The 23,825-nt window shown below is 41.3% G+C and overlaps 1 protein-coding gene across 1 annotated transcript in view; it reads right to left on the reverse strand.

Annotated features, from left to right (window-relative positions):
• The window catches only part of suclg2 (succinate-CoA ligase GDP-forming subunit beta), a 248,757-nt gene that overhangs the window by 126,823 nt on the left and 98,109 nt on the right, over positions 1 to 23,825 (reverse strand). The window contains exons 4-9 of the mRNA XM_062047002.1: positions 21,258 to 21,348; positions 14,790 to 14,942; positions 11,986 to 12,075; positions 11,267 to 11,363; positions 9,053 to 9,214; positions 8,490 to 8,632 (exon numbers count right to left, since the gene is read on the reverse strand). Of these exons, the coding sequence (XP_061902986.1) occupies positions 8,490 to 8,632; positions 9,053 to 9,214; positions 11,267 to 11,363; positions 11,986 to 12,075; positions 14,790 to 14,942; positions 21,258 to 21,348 (736 nt within the window). The remainder of the gene's footprint in view (positions 1 to 8,489; positions 8,633 to 9,052; positions 9,215 to 11,266; positions 11,364 to 11,985; positions 12,076 to 14,789; positions 14,943 to 21,257; positions 21,349 to 23,825) is intronic.

The following is a 23,825-nucleotide window of genomic DNA, read 5'->3' on the forward strand; positions in this document are numbered from 1 at the left end:
TCTCACCTTTTTTGTAAGGGGCGCCAGAAGTTGGCAGACGCGTCAGCGATCCTGTTCTGTCTCCCTGTAATGTTTGTTTGCTCTTGAATGGGATTGTGCTGAAAACCTTAATTTCCCCTCAGGGATTAGTAAAATATTTCTGATTCTGATTCTGATGTTACCATCAGTGATTTAACAGAACTCATTTGTTTGACAATTGTCTATATTTTCACAATTACAAAGTTGATGTCGTAAAAAAATATACCGGCCCGAATAAAATGATTGGTGTTTACGGGTGTCACTCACCCGATCTTGTCAACACGTACGCACAGCACGAGCACACATACAGAAGCAGTCCAAGAGAAGCAACAAACAATTTGCAGTCATGTTGTGATGATAGAATGAATATGCATTCAATGATAACTAACATTAGCTACCAACACCTAAAGCACGTAATGACGTCATTATGTACAAAAAGCCATAGGAGGGCGGGATTAGTGTTGTCTCGATACCAATAATTTAGTACCGGTCCCAAAATTATTTTGATACTTTTCTAATTAAAGGGGACCACAAAAAAATTGCATTATTGGCTTTATTTTAACAAAAAATCTTAGGGTACATTAAACATATATTTCTTATTGCAAGTTTGTCCTTAAATAAAATAGTGAACATACAAGACAACTTGTTTTTTATTAGTAAGTAAGCAAACAAAGGCTCTTAATTTAGCTCCTGACGTATGCAGTAACATATTGTGTCATTTTCCATTCTATTATTTTGTCAACTGTTACGGCTCAGACCCCTGCCGTCTGTGCGCACCTCAGGACACGCCCACGGGTGCGCACATCCAGGGACGCGCCGCGCGCGTCTCCGCCCTGCAGCAGCCACCAGCTGCAATCACTCACCGGCTATCTGCACACCTGATCCTGATGAGGGCGTGCCGGATAAAGGCAGGGTGGACCCAAGGATCGGCGCGGGAACTTAGTTTTCTCATGGTGACCCGTAAGCGAAGCTTTATGCTCTCTTTTGCTCTCTCTCTCGGTCATTCTTCCCCGTGTTTGATTTGTCTCCTGTCATCTTCCTTGTGCCCGCAGTGTTTTCCTTCCATTGCTCTGGATTCCTGACTGCCTCTCTCGTTCCTTGACTACTCGCTTGCCCCTGGACTCTGACGCCTCTCTCTCGCCCCGGATCACCTGCCTGCCCCATGGACTGCCTCGTTTGCTCTCGTCAACACTTTGTAACACACTTCAGCTAACTACACACATAGTCTTACACCACACACTCATTACCTTTTGGATCTAGTTCACACTCCATTTCCTTAGTTTATTATATTAGTATTGTTTGTTATTATTATATATATTGAGTATATCTATATATACAATAAAACATTGTTCATACTTCCCCCTGGTGTATGTTTCCCGTCACCTCCCCTTAGTCCAACCATTACAGTAAGTTCCCGCCAAATTAAATATAAGGACCTGACGGCTCAGTTCCTTAGCCCCGCCCCCAGTGACTTTCGTTCCGCCCCCTGTGAAATTTTTGTTTTCCTCCTCTTGCCCCATTCACCATGTCTTTTTCTTTTTTTCACTCTACACGGGAGGATTTGTCTTGTCCTGCCAAGCGGTCATGGAAAGGCATGTTCAGTAGTGATATGAGCAAGGAGGAATTTTCTCGTCGCCTGGACACCCTCCTCCCACCCATAAAGACTGTTCCTCAGCCAGCAGGAAGCGTCTGGCATCCGCTTTCGGAGGGGGGGATAGTACTGGTGGCTGTGCTGGCGTGATGGCGCAGCTGCAACCAGACAGGCTTCCCCCTGCCAGACTAATTCCACCTGTCTTCCGCTTTTCCCAGCTGCAGCCACCAGTCCCCTGGCTAGCCTCTGAGCTAGCACCAGCCGCCAGGCTGGCCGCCGAGCTATCACCCGTCCCTCGGCTAGCCCCTGAGCTAGCACCCGTCCCTCGGCTAGCCCCTGAGCTAGCACCCGTTCTTCGGCTAGCACCCGTCCCTCGGCTAGCCCCCGAGCTAGCACCCGTCCCTCGGCCAGCCCCCGAGCTAGCACCCGTCCCTCGGCTAGCCCCCGAGCCAGCATCAGTCCCTCGGCTAGCCCCTGAGCCAGCACCAGTCCCTCGGCTAGCCCCTGAGCTAGCAGCAGTCCCTCGGCTAGCCCCTGAGCTAGCACCAGTCCCTTGGCTAGCCCCTAAGCTAGCACCAGTCCCTCAGCTAGCCCCCGAGCTAGCACCAGCCCCTTGGCTAGCTCACCCCTCGGCTAGCCCCTGAGCTAGCACCATTCCCTCGGCTAGCCCCTGAGCTAGCACCAGTCCCTCGGCTAGCCCCTGAGCTAGCACCAGTCCCTCAGCTAGCCCCCGAGCTAGCACCAGCCCCTTGGCTAGCCCCCGAGCTAGCACCAGCCCCTCGACTAGCCTCCGAGCTAGCACCAGTCCCCAGGATAGCCCCCGCATCTCCACCAGCTCCCAGGCTGGCCCCGACCACTGCACTTCGGCCAGCAGCGCCGACCTCTGCACCTCGGCCGGCAGCGCCGACCTCTGCACCTCGGCCGGCAGCGCCGACCTCTGCACCTCGGCCTGCATCGCCGACCTCTGCACCTCGGCCTGCAGCGCCGGCTTCAGAACCTCGGCCAGCTCCTCAGCTGCCCTCCTCGTCTCCGGCTATGATGACGTCTGCCGCTTCCACGCCGCCGATGACGTCTGCCGCTTCCATGCCGCCGAAGACGTCTGCCGCTTCCACGCCGCCGAAGACGTCTGCCGCTTCCACGCCGCTGATGACGTCTCATCCTCGTTTCCGGCGGGACGCACCATGGCGCCATTCCCGTCCGCCTTTCCGACGGCCAAGATGGTGGCCGTACCTTGGTCGCCGGCCTCGCCGGCCTCAGCGGCATTCTACTCGCCGCCGCCACCAGACTCGTCCCCGTTGGATTCGGGGACATTTGGGCCGGCGACCCACCACCAGTTCACCCCTCCGCCCACCCTTGACTGTTGTTCCTGTGTTTTTGTTTGTGGTTGACTTCCAGGACATCTGGAATCTGTCCATAGGGGGGGGATACTGTTACGGCTCAGACCCCTGCCGTCTGTGCGCACCTCGGGAGACGCCCACGGGTGCACACATCCAGGGACGCGCGCGTCTCCGCCCTGCAGCAGCCACCAGCTGCAATCACTCACCGGCTATCTGCACACCTGATCCTGATGAGGGCGTGCCGGATGAAGGCAGGGTGGACCCAAGGATCGGCGCGGGAACTTAGTTTTCTCATGGTGACCCGTAAGCGAAGCATTATGCTCTGTTTTGCTCTCTCTCTCTGTCATTCTTCCCCGTGTTTGATTTGTCTCCTGTCATCTTCCTTGTGCCCGCAATGTTTTCCTTCCGTTGCCCTGGATTCCTGACTGCCTCTCTCGTTCCTTGACTACTCGCTTGCCCCTGGACTCTGACGCCTCTCTCTCGCCCCGGATCACCTGCCTGCCCCATGGACTGCCTCGTTTGCTCTCGTCAACACTTGGTAACACACTTCAGCTAACTACACACATAGTCTTACACCACACACTCATTACCTTTTGGATCTAGTTCACACTCCATGTCCTTAGTTTATTATATTAGTATTGTTTGTTATTATTATATATATTGAGTATATCTATATATATAATAAAACATTGTTCATACTTCCCCCTGGTGTATGTTTGCCGTCACCTCCCCTTAGTCCAACCATTACATCAACATTATTAAGGACAAGTGGTAGAAAATGAATTATTAATCTACTTGTTCATTAACTGTTAATGTCTGCTTACTTTTAACATGTTCTATCTACACTTCTGTTCAAATGTAATAATCACTTATTCTTCTGTTGTTTGATACTTTACATTAGTTTTGGTTGATACCACAAATTTAAGTATCAATCCAAAACCTAGTAGTTACAGGATCATACATTGGTCATATTCAAAGTCCTCATGTGTCCAGGGACATATTTCCCGAGTTTATAAACATAATATACATTTTTTAAAAACGAAAGAAGATGTTGTGATGCCCAAAAAATATTGACGTAATCATAGTAGTTCTGACTGGATGCACAACTGTACTTGGTATCATTACAGTAGATGTTAGGTGTAGATCCACCAATGGCGTTTGTTTACATTTTGACGCCGCTGAGCTACGGTGTGTAGTGAAGCATGTTTAGCTATTCCTCGTCCTGCAGGGATGATACTTGCGGACCGGTACTTTTCCGAGGCTGTATAGTACCGGATATGATTCATTAGTACCACGGTACTAAACTAATACCGGTATACCGTACAACCCTAGGCGGGATGTACTGTGTAAAATAAATTGGAAAGTTGCCTCCCTCAAGGCATGTGTGCAAATGTTACAAACAGCCCCTTTAAGTAATGCATGTGAGAAAAAAACGGATTTACCGTATTTTTCGGATTATAAATCACAGTTTACATAGACACATAGAATGGATAGCAGATCCATTCTATGTGTCATACTTGATAATTTCGCGATATTGCCATATTTTTGCTGAAAGGATTTAGTAGAGAACATCGACGATAAAGTTCGCAACTTTTGGTCGCTGATAAAAAAAGCCTTTCCTGTACCGGAAGTAGCGTGACGTCACAGGTTGAAAGCCTCCTCACATTTCCCCATTGTTTACAATGCAGCGAGAGCGATTCGGACCGAGAAAGCGAGGATTACCCCATTAATTTGAGCGAGGATGAAAGATTTGTGGATGAGGTACGTGAGAGTGAAGGACTAGAGTGCAGTGCAGGACGTATCTTTTTTCGCTCTGACCGTAACTTAGGTATAAGCTGGCTCATTGGATTCCACACTCTCTCCTTTTTCTATTGTGGATCACGGATTTGTATTTTAAACCACCTCGGATACTATATCCTCTTGAAAATGAGAGTCGAGAAGGCGAAATAGACATTCACAGTGACTTTTATCTCCACGACAATACATCGGCGAAGCTCTTTAGCTAACGTGATAGCACATCGGGCTTAAATGCAGATAGAAACAAAAGATAAACCCCTGACTGGAAGGATAGACAGAAAATCAACAATACTATTAAACCATGGACATGTAACTACACGGTTACTGCTTTCCAGGCTGGCGAAGCTTAACAATGCTGTTGCTAATGACGCCATTGAAGCTAACTTAGCAACGGGACCTCACAGAGCTATGCTAAAAACATTAGCTATCCACCTACGCCAGCCATCATCTGCTCATCAACACCCGTGCTCACCTGCGTTCCAGCGATCGACAGAGCGACGATCATAGATGCGGTCGGCGGCCCGGAGACGGAGGAAGTCAAGGTGAGGTCGGCGGCTAGCGCGTCTGCTATCCATCTCAAAGTCCTCCTGGTTATTGCTGTAGTCCGCCGCTAATACACCGATCCCACCTACAACTTTCTTCTTTGCAGTCGTCATTGTTCATTAAACAAATTGCAAAAGATTCACCAACACAGATGTCCAGAATACTGTGGAATTTTGAGATGAAAACAGAGGTTTTTGTATTGGATTCAACTGGGTACCAATACTTCCGTTTCAACGATTGACGTCACGCGCATACGTCATCATACGTAGACGTTTTCAACCGGAAGTTTAGCGGGAAATTTAAAAATGCACTTTATAAGTTAACCCGGCCGTATTGGCATGGGTTGCAATGTTAAGATTTCATCATTGATATATAAACTATCAGACTGCGTGGTCGGTAGCAGTGGGTTTCAGTAGGCCTTTAATGGTGAATATGTTCCCCATACTAAAGTGTTACCATGTTTTTTTTTTTACTGGTGCACAAAATGAACTGTGCATGAACATCACCTTGTTCAAAGAACAAAACCAACACAGTGCATAAACTCACAACAAATTACACACCTGCAAATCAGTGTGACTTCTGCTGTTGCCGTATCCGTAATACGCCGATAGGGAGAAGTTTTTATTTACACGATGAGTCGGGTGTGTCTTGACCTCCGCCAAACCCCTGAGCCTGACTCACCGAACCCCTAGGGTTCAATCGAACCCAGGTTAAGAACCACTGTTCTATATGTTATAGTTATTTGAATGACTCTTACCATAATATGTTACGTTAACATACCAAGCACGTTCTCAGTTGGTTATTTATGCGTCATATAACGTACACTTATTCAGCCGGTTGTTCACTATTCTTTATTTATTCTAAATTGCCTTTCAAATGTCTATTCTTGGTGTTGGAATTTATCAACACATTTCCCCCAAAAATGCGACTTATACTCTAGTGCGACTTGTATGTTTTTTTCCCTCTTTATTATGCATTTCCGGCCAGTGTGACGTATACTCCGGAGCGATTTATAATCCGAAAAATACGGTACCTTTATTGCAATGACATTAATTTGTCATCTCAGCCACAACTCATAATCCAACCATGCCTTGCTATCTTCAATAATTTACTGTTGTTAGTCTTTCAGAAAACTGCAATATTTGATGAAGCCTACAACATTTCCGAAAACAGCCCTTAGTTCTGAGAACAAAATGGATGTAGAGCTGGAAAAAGCATCCATCAGTCACTTTCTTTAATGCATTGGCACAGGGCAATAACAGCTTTATTTGGTATTTGCTGCCTTCCCCAGCATTTTGCCCACAGGTGACTTGAAAAAAACCTCAATAAACTCAGGAACACATTCCTATATGTTAATACAGAAAATAAATTGTAATTGCTGCTGTCTAGGTGCTTAAAATGCCAAAGGCCTAAGTTTAAAGCATGCAAACAAACAAAAACCCGAGACACCCAAACCTGTCATAGTATAACTTAGCAACACAATAATGCCATTCTAAATATGTTTCCCCATGTTGTTTCCACATACACAAGGCAATTTCACCGGCTTTCTCGGTTCCATTTCCTTTCAGGGCATAATAATGATTAAGGTAATAAATACTCTGAGGGTAGATGGAAGTGTGCAAAAAAAAAAAAGACAAAGAACTCTTTGTCATCTCAAGCCCAATGTCTGCTATTCAGTTGCAGCAATGCACTCACATCACTTTCGCTTCTCTCGGCACAATGAGCTCGAGACATCAAAGCAGAGACTCACTGCGAGGGCTACGTAACGATGGAGATAAAAACGTGTGCAAGAGAGGAAGGAAGGGTTGCGCAAAAATATGTTATTATGGAAATGCACGGTATCATAACAGTGAAATACGGTGTGTCGAACTGACGGTTGAGCCGTTAGATGTACAGTACCTTTGGCTTATCCAAGCACATAAAGCTTCTTTAATCTCTCTAGTCACAAATTGGGAGTAAAGCAATTGTTCACGATCACACTGTTTATGCAACATTAACGGATGGCTGCAGAGCAAAGACGATATATCTCATGCAGCCGTATCATAAAAAAAAGTTTGATTTAGTTCTAAAGCTTGAGGTGTAGAGATGTCCGATAATGGCTTTTTTGCCGATATTCGATATTCCGATATTGTCCAACTCTTAATTACTGATTCCGATATCAACCGATACCGATATATACAGTCGTGGAATTAACACATTAATATGCCTATTTTTGTTGTGATGCCCCGCTGGATGCATTAAACAATGTAACTTTACCATGAATTGATTAACGTGGACCCCGACTTAAACAAGTTGAAAAACTTATTCGGGTGTTACCATTTAGTGGTCAATTGTACGGAATATGTACTGTACTGTGCAATCTACTAATACAAGTTTCAATCAATCAATCAATCAAAAACAAGGTTTTCCAAAATAAGAGAACAACTTCAACTCAAGTTACGGAAAAAAGTGCCAACATGGCACTGCCATATTTATTATTGAAGTCACAAAGTGCATTATTTTTTTTTACATGCCTCAAAACAGCTTGGAAGTTGGGACATGCTCTCCCTGAGATAATCCTGATACCCACTACAACTATGGGAAATACTATACTTTGACTTCCACAAAGTGCAATTTTTTTTTTTTGAAACATGCCTCAAAACAACAGCTACAAAAACAATGAAGGCACACAGCTTCAGTCCAGAGTATACTAGAGCATACTTGCCAACCTTGAGACCTCCGAATTCGGGAGATGGGGGCCTTGATACCGATAATTTCCGATATTACATTTGGAAGCATTGAAATCGCCATGTAAAGTTGCTAATCGGTAGCATGTAAATGGCAGGGCCAATGTAAATTAGCATCGAGCTAACATACTTTGGAAAAGTTACTGTCTGTTCAAGCATTTTCTATCAGGCATACTTGCTTTGTTGGCGTGGACAACTGAAACATTACCTAGGGCAGTTTGGAAAGACGCGTTTTGAGTGCTGCTTGAGTCCTTGTTTATTCGCCAAGTGTTTGAGCCGGTGACCACTCTACAACCAGACGTGACGTCACAAACAACAAAAGTATTGAAATATGGTACCGTTTGATTTTACATGAACTAATACCCGGCAATACCGAATTCGGTACCCATCCCTACATGTACTGAATTATCCCCACTGTAGGACTTCATCTTTTACACTGTAGTAAAAAGTCTACGTATGTATTGGTTCAGTTCTTACCTTCGGATCTGCAGTAAGAAGCTTAAAGGCCTCGTACACCTGCCTCTCTTTGACTCCTCCCCCAAGATCCAGGAAGTTAGCTGGCTTTCCTCCATGCAGGTCAATAATGTCACATGTTGCCATGGCCAAGCCTGCTCCATTCACTGCAAACGATAGCACACAAAATCAACAGTCATTCGATAGTGCTAAGAAAAATGGTGTGTGTTTATGAGGCAAAGGGGTAAGAAGACAGTGCACCTGTTAGTACTGCTGTACAATGTAAAAGCTTTGATTTATGACTATAATGTGGGCCTTTAATGAGAACGCTAACAATCCAGCTCTCTGGAGAATTTCCGGGTGGATTATTGCTAATTACAACGCATTGGTTATGGTGGCATCCCTTCTGGAGTCTTCAGAAAACTGCTTGTAATTTGGATTAGAGGAGAGCCCAGGGTGCCTTTACTTTGACAAGGATTTAACTGTGTCCGAGCTTTTCACTTAAGGGAATTAAGAGATATTTCTATTATGGAAGAACGCGTCAGAGCGAGTGCACGTGATAATGAGCGCTTTGATGGTTTCCATACCAAAGCAGGCGATGTTTCCATCCAGTCCAATATATTTGAGATCCCACTTGGCAGCTTCCATCTCGGTGGGGTCACTCTCACTCATGTCGTCCATGGCGAAGACGTTTTTTTGCCGGAACTCGGCATTGTCATCAAAGTTGATCTTGGCATCAAAGCAAACCACTAGTCATGGGGCAACAGAGGTCGACAATACTGGTGTTAGCCAGGGGACAGCAGAAGATACATGGAGGTAATAGGATGAGGGCTGCAAGCAAAAGGAACCAATTATAAACCCTTAAAACTGAAATTAATTAATTATTAAGGTATTCCCATGGCCTTTTTTGGTATAAATTATTTCAGGGGTTAGCATGCTAATAAATGGTTGCCTCTTTGCTGCCTTGAAGGGATATACATTATATTATGCGTGTATCTCCTTTACACTTCAAAAGATGGCTTTTCAAAGCAACCACAATCATTAGGCCTACCTGCTAAAATACCAGGCAAAACATTGCCTAGTTAGTATAAGTTCAATACCAAGTAAATTATTCGTAAGGTCACTTTGATTTAAAATGGAGAATTCCAAATGAATGTGTATATATATACTGAACAAAAATATAAACGCACCACGTTTGTTTTGCTTTCATTTTTCATGACTTGAACTCAAAGATCTATATATGCAAGACCTTTTCCTCTCAAATATTGTTCACAAATCTGTCTAAATCTGTGTTAGTGAGCATTTCTTCTTTGCCAAGATAACCCATCCCACCTCACAGGTTTGGCATATCAAAATGCTGATTAAACAACATGATTATTGTACAGGTGTGCCTTACAGTGCCCACAATAGAAGTTTTATCAAACAGCACAATGCCACAGATGTCGCAAGTTTTGAGGAATGTCCACCAGAGTTGTTGCCCGTGAAATGAACGTTCATTTCTTTACCATAAGCTCCAAAGATGTTTCAGAGAATTTGGCAGTACATCCAACCGGCCTTACAACGGCAGACCATATTTAACCACACCACCCTATGACATCCACATGCAGCACGTGCAGCTTCTTGACCTTCTGAGACCAGCCACCCGGACAGCTGCTGCAACAATTGGTTTGCATAACCAAAAAAATTATTCACAAACTGTGAGAAACCGCCTCAGGGAAGCGCATCTGCATGCTCGTTGTCCCCATCAGCGTCAAGCAGAGACCTAATCTCGCAGCCACCAAACCGGATCCCCTTAACGTCTTGACTGCGCCTAGAAATTATGTGACAAATCGGTGACAAAGGGCAGCACTGGCGGAGTCCAACCATCACTGACAACCAGTCCGACTTACTGCCAAGCTCTGACACTGATCATACAGGGAGCGGATCGCCACAATCAGGCGGTCCAATACCCCATACTCTCTGAGAACTCTCCACAGGACTTCCCGAGGGACACAGTCGAATGCCTACTCCAAGTCCACAAAACAGATGTAGACTGGTTTTGCAAACTCCCATGCACCCTCAAGGATCCTGCCTAGAGTATAGAGTTGGTCCACAGTTATACAACCAGGACACAATTATTCTTTTTTAATTACATGAATATCACCCACTTCTTCACAGCACTCTTTCACACTCACTTTCTTCCTTCCCATGGTTGGAAAACGAAGTTATGACAATCTCTAGCTATCAGCTGAAGCTAACGAGAAAGACCAGATTTTTTGGTCTGATCTTACAGGGTTTACTGTGACATTTGTCACACAAACTAATGGCAGGAATGCTTGTAACTCCGATTTTTGCTGGCAACTTAAAGCATAATCAGCCAAGAGACAGCACTAATATGACCTGCTCAGTGGCCTTGTGGTTAGAATGTCCGCCCTGAGATCGGTAGGTCGTGTGTTCCAAACCCGGCCGAGTCATACCAAAGACTATAAAAATGGGACCCATTACCTCAGCATCAAGGCTTGGAATTGGGGGTTAAATCACCAAAATGATTCCCGAGCGCGGCCAGTGCAGAACAAGGGGATTGGTCAAAATGCAGAGAGTACTTTCACCACACCTAGTGTGTGTGTGCGACTATCAGTGGTAATTTATTTTTTTAATTTAAGTTGAGGTATTTTGAAAATTTAGAGGTCACCACAACAAAGTTAAACTATTCTCTGAGAGCTCAGAAAAACTAAGTATTGGTAAAATGACACACGTACCAAAAAAAAAAAAAAAAGGAACTCGAGAAAAAAAAAAAATAATTTGTCAATGACAGAAGATACCTTGCCCTTCAGGAGTTTCTCCAAGAGGGTTGACTTCGACTTGAGTGGCGTCGACTTTCAGGAAGAGATCATACAGCCTCTTAATCTGATCTGCTGCCTGCAAGGTCCGCAGAGGACAGTAATTACCAGATAGTTTGGATCTGAGCAGCCGGCCAAACCAACACCAATCAGCCTCCAATCAAGCAACAATACATGGCAGATCACCTTCGCTGTCACAGTCTTGAGTTTGTTTAGAGTTAATTTGATCAAAAACAAAAGGCAATTCTCATAGTTTCTGGAAACAGGAGAAGACCTTCTCATTTATCTAAGAATTATCCATCTATGTAACACACAATGTAAGTCTTTGCAAACTAATTTGCATTTTAATGTTACTCTTGCTCATGCGGATAAAAATACAAAGGTTCTTGCTTTCAATTAAACTTGATGGCAGGGTATAGTTTGCCTTTTAAAAGCAATTGAGGGAAATACCGCACTGTACATCACTGCCAGCAGTGACAGCTGACCCTCTGGCAAGCGTGCCTGGTGCACTGACATGTCACAGCACGCCTTTGAAAAAACTAACAATAGCAAGTTTGATCGGTCTATAAATAATCATGCTGCTGTCTGTGGGCATGCAGAGTATACAATAAACTGTATATACAGTATATCAGTGTGTGAGCGTCTTAGTTTCTTCTGATTACTTTTAGCCGTGGGACTTTATAGCGCAGGGTGCTCATTACCTGTCTCTGTAGAGATCCTTTGAAGCCCAAATTAGTTGCCATTCGAAGTGCCTGGTCGTCTTGTACACCTTCGAATATATCTACGACTTCCTATGAAATTTGGAGGGGGCGGTGGTTGAGGACCAGAAGAGAAAAAAGGTCACAGTGATTGGCTCAAACACAATTATTATTATAATATATATATATATATATATATATATATATATATATATATATATATATATATATATATATATATATATATATATATATATATATATATATATATTATAATATATATACAGTATATATATATATATATATATATATATATATATATATATATATATATATATATAATATATATATATATATATATATATATATATATATATACTGTATATATATTAGGGCTGCAACAACTAATCGATTAAATCGATTAAAATCAATTATTAAAATAGTTGCCGATTAATTTAGTCATCGATTCGTTGTATCTATGCTATCTGCAGTTTTTTTTGTGTTTTTTTAAAATAAATAAAACATTTTTTTTTTCTTTTTTTAATAAACCTTTATTTATAAACTGCAACATGTACAAACAGCTGAGAAACAATAATCAAAATAAGTATGTGCCAGTATGCTGTTTTTTTTTCAATAAAATACTGGATAAGATAGAAATGTAGTTTGTCTCTTTTATCCGATTATTAATCGATTAATCGAAGTAATAATCGACAGATTAATCGATTATCAAATTAATCGTTAGTTGCAGCCCTAATATGTATATATATATATATATATATATATATATATATATATATATATATATATATATATATATATATATATATATATATATATATATATATATGGTAACACTTTAGTATGGAAAACATCCATCCATCCATCCATTTTCTACCGCTTGTCCCTTAATCGAAGTAATAATCAACAGATTAATCGATTATCAAATTAATCGTTAGTTGCAGCCCTAATATGTATATATATGTATATATATATTTTATATATATATGTATATATATATATATATATATATATATATATATATATATATATATATATTTATGGTAACACTTTAGTATGGAGAACATCCATCCATCCATCCATTTTCTACCGCTTGTCCCTTTTGGGGTAGCAGGAGGTGCATATGAACCATTAATTAGTTGCTTATTAACATGCAAATTAGTAACACATTGGCTGTTAATTAGTCATTAAGTACTTATTAATGCCTTATTCTGCATGGCCTTATTATACAACCAGTAAACCATTAACTAAGAGTCTTCCCTAACCCTAACCCTGACCCCAACCCTATGTTAATAAGCAACTAATTAATGGTTCATATGATATACTAGGAATGTCCAATAACATCGATTGACCAATAATAGCCTACAATTGTGCTAAGTCCACATCACAACACCTGAAGAAACAACATTGTCAGTGAAGCATGGAGACATAAAAATGCTAAGCTTTGGGACTTATACTACCAATTAATAATGGTATGATAAGATATGATTACTTTCAGACCTGCTTAACAGGTTTCATTTGCACAATTCAACATGTCCAAAAAGGAGTAGGAAAAAGCCAAGCTTATATTGAATTCCATGTCTACGTCTAAAACTGATAATTCACACAATAACATTTACATGTTTGAATTTAGTTCACTTCCTGTGTGAAAGAAAGGAAGGTGTTAAGTGTATATCTCAAGTATTTAATAGTTCCAGTGATTGTATTAGTACATAGTTTCATACTTTGTTCTTATACAAATGTTTTTACTGGATAGAAATGTACAGCTTTACAAGTTATATTGTTATCAGTATTATTCTTAATTGTGAATGTATTCAAAGACTAGTCGTTTTTGTTGATAGTTGAACAACTTAATTAGCTTGACTATTGCTCATTATTTTTCATGACTATTTTTCACACAAAATGTGTAAAAATAAACATGGCACCTTTTCTTTATATTCTTTTATTTGTGAAATGCATCCGGTGACATAACAGTAGAAGCTGTCAAAGTAACTTAATAGGAATAACGTGTTAATTTTATATCACATGTCACCTGACATTAGTTTGAGGGAAGAGCTGCTGCATACATCGGTGTCAGAAACGGTGTGTTGAGCAAAATCGGCATATCGTTAAGAAACCCAATATTGGACATCCTTAGTAATGACACGGAGCAGATATTACAAAATCAAACATGAGAGTCAATGAGTAAAAGCTGACATATACGCTATATACAATAATAAATATGTTATTTTCTGAGTGGAATCAAATTTGGAAGTTTAGAATGCACTATTTCAGTGTGTGTGATACAACGTGTTGGAACAGTAGCACTTTAACAATTGCATGTTCAGCAGTGATTCTCAACTATGTTGTGGATGACAGTTATATGGAGTTTAAGGGACAAGCGGTAGAAAATGGATAGATGCATGGATGGTTGATGGCAAAACAATGGCGGAAAGCCACCAAAGGTCTGTCTACAGGTGCTTGCAAATGTACCCATAAAGCCAGGACTCAGTGTTACAATGCTTAGTTTACACCAGTAATTCTAATACCAGGCAGTAAGCAATAATAATAATATTATCATTATGGTAAAGTTTAACTAAGTGCACTTTACAGTGCTTATAAAACAAAGGGAATAATGAAACATGACTTGTTGTATTTGTACATGTATTTGAGCTGATATGTTTGAAATATAAAAAGTCCTATGGCATCTAGTACAAATGGCAGATATGTTTATTTATTCATTGTCATTAGCGTTATTAAGAGGTCCGATCTGTGGTCACCACCATTTATGTTCACCACTATTGGCATACCTTAAAGATGAGTTCTGGAGTGCTGGCTGCTACTTCCTCAATATCCATACCTCCCTGGGGACTTCCAACCATGACAGGACCATTACAGGCACGATCCATTAGAATAGCAAAGTAGGTCTCCCTGCTAATGTCCAAGGCCTCAGCGACCATCACCTGGACATGGACAGCAGGAGAGCGTTGGCTGATGAATGATTGTGGTTGCATACAATACCACAGTTATGATTGCATAGAGGTCACAAACTGTGGCCTTGATGAAAGACAATTTGCTGACAGCCCCTTGGGCATTGCAAATATGGTATTGCAATGGATTCACAAAATACCACATTTCAGTACTTGATCAAATACAATAAGCACAAGTAAAAATTGCCAGACAGGAAGTAATCTGAAGACATTAATAATATCAACTTAGGCCCCGTTTAGGTTATCCAGGGTAAATCACACCTAACCTTATCCGTGTCCACACACAACAATGCCACCGTTTAAGACCCCCGCCCCTCTCCGTCCGCCGGCGCAACGCGACCTAAAATGCGCACGTCATAGTCACCTCCAGTGTTGCTTTGTGTGCAAGTTCTTAGATGTAACTTATCTGAACAATAGCCAATTTTGTGGTATTTCAATTAACTGGAATCCAGTGTGCTGTGAGGCCCTATTGTAGTGAATCACACCTGAGCCATCATAAATTAATCAAATCTTTATTAGACACGTAAACAATGTGATAAAGAACATTTTACATCAATCAAACTATGGATCTAGATATCTGGTCAGGACACTCCTCACTATTTTACCTTCACCTTCATTGTCCATTCGTTTTTGGTGACTTTATATACTCTGGACCTAGACCATGAGCCCGCGACATACATGGCGGACAATAACTGATACAGTCTGCTTTGCCAGTCCAAATGCATTCGCCGTTTTCCTCGACGGCTAGGTAATACAAAGCACACGCTACCTTTTTTATCACGTCCACGGGAGCCTGCATTCTCTTTGTCGCTCCTTCGACAAATGCACAAAGTTTTCCGCTAAGTAGAAACACAGCTGACCCGGCTGGACATTGGAAAGTTCTCTTGCCGTCTGAGAAGTGTTGTATCCAAAATAGCTGCAATCGCTTTCTCTTAAGGTATTCATGTGTGATTTCCACAAGCGTCTGCACAGACGGAAGGAGAAACACGGGCATGTCTGGATGACTCGCCTTAATATTTCCAGTGGTTAGCTCCGAGTTACAAAACCGCTTTATTATGAAGCTGGCTGTGACGCGTTCTTTCGTATGTCACTTCCTGTGTGGGCGTGGTCTTTCTGGCGTCACTTCCTCTCCGAACTCACTTTGTAAACGATCAATGAGTCCATGCAAAGCTAAGAGCCGGAGATTCAAGAATTACTGTATTTTTCGGAGTATAAGTCGCACCGCAGTATAAGTCGCACCTGCTGAAAATGCATAATAAAGAAGGAAAAAAACATATATAAGTCGCACTGGAGCCCGGCCAAACTATGAAAAAAAATGCGACTTATAGTCCGAAAAATACGGTACACGGCTGACTTACCCGTATAAAAATTTGTCCGAGGAGGGGGACCTCAAACGCTGGTTTAGTGTGGCTGAAACGGGGCTTAGGCTTAGGGGTTAAACGACTTAGTGTAGACATGGCCCTAGAGGAGAAGTACATTGAAAAGTCCAGCAGAGACACAGAAAAACATTTGAAAATGGAGAAAAAGGGACAGGAGTATTTATTGGACAGTATTGTATATGTGCGCCACTTGTTATTTCTGCTTCCAATTCAACACCTAGAAAATTTCAATTTCAATTGTATTTAGGATATACCCTTGAGTTGCAGCATCTTGTTTTAAAGGGGGTCTCAAAATGAAGGAAATATAGACGGATCTAATCTCTGCCGTATAAGGCAGTGTTCTTATTGCGTGGTTATTCAGATTTTGCCTCACAGTAATTTATAGTAGGCCTATGGCCGTTCTGTTTAGTTGAAGTGCAAAAACCCTCATTCTCCTTTTTGTTTCTATTGTCTTTGTTGGGGGAATATTGTCCACCTTATAGCAGAGTGCAATGCTATAAACTGCCTGTTTACTTTGTTTTGTACAAAGACAAAACACAAAGATTACACCTTGTGTTTTTGTCTTTGCAAATACACAACATTATGTTGCACGATTGCACCAAGAAAAATTCCTAGTTTGTGAACCCGTTCTCAAACAATGGCAATAAAAACTTTTCTGATTCTGATTCGGATTCATAGTATCTTAACTGTTTTTTCGATAGTGGCAAGTAGCGTGAGGTACGAGATGCAGCGAAAGCAGACATGGTTAACTTTCGGTTTTGTTAGCTGAAGCCTAAGCAACTCCACTTGGGATGGGTTTGCGAATGGACAATACCACTGAAGAGTGGGAGCATCGATGGAGAACGCGTCAAACTTCTAAGAGCTCAATCTACTCTCCAGCGCTAGTATTGCTAATGTTTGTACTTACTACATTTGTAAAATAAATTGTTAATCTTCAATTCTCGTCTCTGTGCCTTATTCAGACAAGCCATTAGAACAAAATAACCTTGGAGGACTTCGCCCTTTAAAAGGGGAGCTCCGAACATCTTCTTTATAGGTATTTTGTACCCCTGACTCATCGTCTCTGCCAATCCCTCTATCAGCCCTCTGACAGCAAATGCATGTAGTAGATGCACAAGTGCTGTTCGCTCTTAGGCGCAGTCAGGCCTGGGAGTGAATTCAAGCTTCATTGGAAAGTTGACAGTTAAGCTCATGGCTGTCATACGACTGAACAAGTTTAGACTACGTAAAAAGGACCACACTCTGTTAGTCCTTCAACACTGGTCAATGATGGAGCTTACCTGGTGATGCCTTACAACAGGGCTATTTAAACTTAGGCCCCTTCTACACTAAGCTGATTGATTGATTGATTGAGACTTTTATTAGTAGGTTGCACAGTGAAGTACATATTCCGTACAATTGACCACTAAATGGTAACACCCGAATAAGTTTTTCAACTTGTTTAAGTCGGGGTCCACTTAAATTGATTCAGATACAGATATATACTATCATCATAATACAGTCATCACACAAGATAATCACATTGAATTATTTACATTATTTACAATCAGGGGTGTGGAGGAGGGAGGGGAGGGGGGGTAGGATATGGACAGCAAGTAGTGGACATAGAGAGAGAGAGAGAGAGAGAGAGAGAGAGAGAGAGAGAGAGAGAGAGAGAGAGAGAGAGAGAGAGAGAGAGAGAGAGAGAGAGAGAGAGAGAGAGAGAGAGAGAGAGAGAGAGAGAGATCAGAAGGCATAAGAAAAAGTATCTGCATTTGATTGTTTACATTTGATTATTAAGCAATCCGGGGAGGGTGTTAGTTTAGGGTTGTAGCTGCCTGGAGGTGAACTTTTATTGCGGTTTTGAAGGAGGATAGAGATGCCCTTTCTTTTATACCTGTTGGGAGCGCATTCCACATTGATGTGGCATAGAAAGAGAATGAGTTAAGACCTTTGTTAGTTCGGAATCTGGGTTTAAGTTCGGAATCTGGGTTTAGTGCGCTAAGGTTATCCAGGGTGAATCCCACCTAACCTTATCCTTGTCCACACACACACAATGGTCGTTTAAGACCCCCTCCCTCCTCCATCAGCCGGTGCAACACAACCTAGTACGCATGCGCGAATAATGTGCACGTCATAGTCACCTCCAGTGTCGCTTTATGTGCAAGTTCTTAAATTAAACTTAACTTATCTGAACAATATCCAGTGTTGTGGTATTTCAGTTAACTGGAATCCAGTGTGCTGTTTCAGTTTTTGGTGACTTTATATACTCTGGACCTAGACGTTGAGTCCGCGACATACATGGCGGACAATAACTGATACAGTCTGCTTTGCCAGTCCAAAAGCATTTGCTGTTTTCCGTAGTCTTCCCTTGGCAGCCAGGTAATACAAAACACACGCTACCTTTTTTATCACATTCACGGGAGCCCGCATTCTCGTTGTCGCTCCTTCGACAAATGGACAAAGTTTTTCGCTAAGTAGAATCACAGCTGACCTGGACATTCAAAAGTTCTCTTGCCGTCTGAGAAGTGTTGTATTCGAAATAGCTGCAATCGCTTTCTCTTAAGGTATTCATGTGTGATTTCCTCAAGCGTCTGTACATACGGAAGGAGAAACACAGGCATGTGTGGATGACTCTCCTCCATATTTCCAGTGGTTAGCTCCGAGTTACGAAACCGTTTTATTATGAAGCTGGCTGTGGCGCGTTGTCTCTGAGGTCACTACCTGTGTGGGGCGCGGTCTTTCTGGCGTCACTTCCTCTCCGAACTCGGTTTGTAAACGATCGATGAGTCCATACAAAGCTAAGAGCCGGAAATTCAAGAAATACACGGCGCACTTACCCGTGTAAAAAATTGTCCGAGGAGGGAGACCTTAAACGCTGGTTTAGTGTGGCTGAAACGGGACTTAGGTTAAATAATTATTCGTTTAAAGGGTTATCTGTCTTAGTGTAGACATAGCCTTAATTGTTTAGGGGGCCACAGTTCCATAATGCTAAGGACTAGGGGGCCGGACTTTTACTTTCACTATTCGTCTTGAGTTGTGTCATTGTTACAGGAGCTCTCTAATGCAGGGGTGTCCAAACTTTTTCCACTGAGGGCCGCACACAGAAAAATTATAGCATGTGGGGGCCATTTTGATATTTTTCATTTTCAAACCATAACAAAATATATGGATTTTTTATTTATTTTACCTTTAGGGGTCCCAGGGACCATAAAGGGTCTCAGTCATTAAAATGTTAAAAATAAGTCAGATTATTATTATTTTTTAATTATTTAACATAAAGTAAATCTCTATATCAACTTCAAGTTGATAAAAAGTGATACAAATTTAAAAAAATGTTTTATGGCTTTTCTGTCAAAAACAACTTAGTTTTTTTATAGTAAAACTGAAATATGCAGTATTTAGTAATTAGAGCCCTAAAAGATCAATAATGCAGGACACCATTGATTTTAATTATTTCATATTTTTGAGTAATCACAGTGAAAAGATAAATAAAAAATCACTAAATATATTTGGGATCCAAAAGGTCATAAAGTGATACGTTTTCATTAGGTTTTTCTTTTACTTTTAACACTTAAGTTACGAGATCAACTTCAGATATATCTGTCGATTTTATGCTGGAACTATTATTTTGTTTGTTTTATGCGCTTTTGTCAAAGAAAACTTTGATGTTTTTATATGGCTACTAAACAATATATGCAATATTTACCACATAAAACATTTTCAAGTGAAATATTTGAAGTAATTGGAGCCCTGAAAATAATTCCTTATAACATGGATTTTTTGTCATTATTTTTTTTTTTTGAGCAATGGCAAAAAAAGAAAAATAAAGAAAAACAAAAGAAAAAAAAACAGCCTGCATGGCAGCTTTTGTGTCAACATTGCAACTTTTTCTCGTTAGATTTCACCTCATTCCACTTTTTTTAATGTTCTTTTTTATTTTTACAATAGTATTTCCAGAATGTGTGGCGGGCCGGTAAACAATTAGCTGCGGGCCGCAAATGGCACCCGCACTTTGGACACCCCTGCTCTAATGGTTTTAAGGACCTTCTGCAAAAATCTAGTCAAAATATCATCTCTATGACAGCACTCTAGTGTTTGTAAAAATATGTGTTTAGCGAGTATAGAATCAAAAATGTGACTGAAAAAGGAGGATTACCTCCAAATTCTTCAGGACAACCTAACATCATCAGCCCGGAGGTTGGGTCTTGGGCGCAGTTGGGTGTTCCAACAGGACAATGACCACAAACACACATCAAAAGTGGTAAAGGAATGGCGAAATCAGGCTAGAATTAAGGTTTTAAAATGGCCTTCCCAAAGTCCTGATAAACGTGTGGACAATGCTGAAGAAACAAGTCCATGTCAGAAAACCAACAAATTTAGCTGAACTGCACCAATTTTGTCAAGACAAGCTTGCCAAAAGCTTGTGGGTGGCTACCAAAAGCGCCTTATTGCAGTGAAACTTGCCAAGGGACATGTAAACAAATATCAACATTGCTGTATGTATACTTTTGACCTAGTAGATTTGCTCACATTTTCAGTAGACCCATAATAAACTCATAAAAGAACCAAACTTCAAGAATGTTATTTGTGACCAACAAGTATGTGCTCCACCCACCAAAAAATAAGAGTTGGAGAAATTATTGGAAACTCAAAACAGCCATGACATTATGTTCTTTACAAGTGTATGTAAACTTTTGATCGCGACTGTACGTATGTACATGCATGCTAAAATCCTTCACTGTTGCCATCTCTAATAAAAAAAGTAGCATATAGTTGTAACTTATATCCATCAGTAGACTCGATATGGAAGCGCTAAAAATTACAACATGGATGACGGCGGTACCTATTAGCTCATTTAAATCCAGGTGGTGACCTTGTTTTTTGGGCCAGGAAGTGTATCGTTCCCCCTGCAACTCTAAAAACTTACCGTTTTCACTTTCACTCCATCTTTAGGTGTCTGCTTGGTAGTTAGATGGTAACCCAACATCTTATTGGCCAGTTCACCAACAACAGCAGGGCTAGAGGACAGGTAATATAAGTTTTATTGTAACCTTTCTCATAAACACGTTCTCAAAAAAGAAGAATGCTAAGGAAAATCAAACACAAAAACAAAGTGTTACTCAATAGACAATCTGGGCATCAACGCAATACAGTGTGAGGACCACAACCGTAGACAGTCTATGCCAGTGTTTTTCAACCTTTTTTGAGCCAAGGCACATGTTTTTCATTGAAAAAATCTGGAGGCACACCACTAGCAGAAATCATTAAAAAACGAAACTCAGTTGCTAGTAAAAAGTCGTTGTCGCAATTGTTGGACATGACTTTAAACCATAACCAAGCATGCATCAATATAGCTCTTGTCTCAAAGTAGGTGTCTTGTCACGACCTGTCACATCACGCCCGTGACTTATTTGGAGTTTTTTGGTGTTTTCCTGTGTGAAGTGTTTTAGTTCCTGTCTTGCGCTCCTATATTGGTGTCTTATCCTGTTGTGTTGGGATTTTCCTGTAGCAGTTTCATGTCTTCCTTTTTGAGCGATATTTCCCGCATCTACTTTGTTTTAGCAATCAAGAATATTTCAGTTGTTTTTATCCTTCTTTGTGGGGACATAATTGATTGTCATGTCATGTTCGGATGTACTTTGTGAACGCTATTTCTGCTCTACACCCTGTAAGTCTTTGCTGTCGTCCAGCATTCTGTTTTTGTTTACATTGTTGCCAGTTCAGTTTTAGTTTTGTTCTGCATAGCCATCACTAAGCTTCAATGCCTTTTCTTAGGGGCATTTTTAGTTTAAGCATTAGATACATTTCCTCCCGCTGTCGCCTGCATATTGGGATCACGACAAACCATCGTCGTCTCAAAGCAATTAGCTACCTTCTGCCACCTACTGATATGGAAGACAATAACAGTACAGACACTAGACAACGGCACATTATTTGCGGAATATAATTACTGGTTTGTAAAAAATATTTTTAACCCAATTAAGTAAAATTACATAATATCCCACGGCACACCAGACTGTGTCTCGTGGCACACTAGCCGCACAGTGGTTGAAAAACACTGGTCTATGCAAGGGGTATTAACTAAAATTTGACAACATCCAATTCGAGAAAATTGTCTCCAGCACCGGTTTGAACGCTCAATTTCTGCTGTCCAATTGTATTTTTTTTAGACACGCCATGTTTGTTTAGTACCTGGAATGGACTGATTTGATTGGTTGAGTAGTATCACATGGGTGGCCATACTTGCCAACCTTGAGACCTCCGAATTCGGGAGATTGGGGGGTGGGCGGGGTCGGGGGGGAGGAGTATATTTATAGCTAGAATTCACTGAAATTAAAGTATTTCTTATATATATATATATATATATATATATATATATATATATATATATATATATATATATATTTACTGTACTATATATATATATAGTACAGTAAACAGTAATAAAAACACAGTTCTACTAACTGTACTGTACTTGCTTCTTACTTTAAAATAAAATAACACTTACCTTTCACTATTTGAGTAGCTTTTGTTCTGCCAATTGAGTACTGGCGAGCGATCTCTGAATCCGGAAAACATATCCTTTACGGATTTGTTGAAAACATCCGCAAATGAGAACGGAATGTTGCTTGCAAGGTGGCCCATAATACTGCGTGGCCGCCGCCTTGTGCTTCTCTGACCGTTCATGATTGACTATATCCATTCGGCCACCTTGTTATGGGTTATAGATAAACCTATGGATAACGGAGACATATATAACAGTCTCCTTTTCAGGTGAGAGAGGACGCTAAAGGCAGTGCCTTTAAGGCACGCCCCCAATATTGTTTGTCCGGCTGGAAATTTTGGACATTACAACGTGCCGTAGTTTTGAAGCAGTGCATGATGGGAATCCGGATGTTGTGTGTCAGTGTATTGTAATAATCTCAGGAATGTAGGCTCATACGACTTCTTTGTTTGTCTAGTCTTTATTGCACAAGATGTAATTCAACCACACAACAGCTCCAATGTGTGTCTATCCCTTTTCCCGGCAAAATTCGAACACCCACTTCCTATTAACAACGTCACTTCCCTATCTCTCCTGGAAGTCCCGTTCACCAGTCACAGTCATTGGCTAACACCCCGTAGCCAGCCGCTACAGTATTAACGTGTCGGCTGGAATAAACACACGCTGAGAAATAGCTTCGTGCCTGCCTACTTTATGGGTTATAGATAAACCTATGGATAACAGAGACATATATAATAGTCTCCTTTTCAGATGAGAGACAACGCTAAAGGCAGTGCCTTTAAGGCACGCCCCCCAATATTGTTGTCCAGCTGGAAATCGGGAGATTTTCGGGAGAATGGTTGTCCCGGGAGATTTTCGGGAGAGGCACTGAAATTCGGGAGCCTCCCGGAAAATTCGGGAGGGTTGGCAAGTATGTGGGTGGCTTAGATGGAACTTTTACCGGGTCTATACTAGGGCTGCAACTAACGATTAATTTGATAATCGATTAAT

This window comes from Entelurus aequoreus, linkage group LG01 (genome assembly GCF_033978785.1).
Source record: "Entelurus aequoreus isolate RoL-2023_Sb linkage group LG01, RoL_Eaeq_v1.1, whole genome shotgun sequence".
In the NCBI taxonomy this organism is placed as follows: Eukaryota; Metazoa; Chordata; class Actinopteri; order Syngnathiformes; family Syngnathidae; genus Entelurus; species Entelurus aequoreus.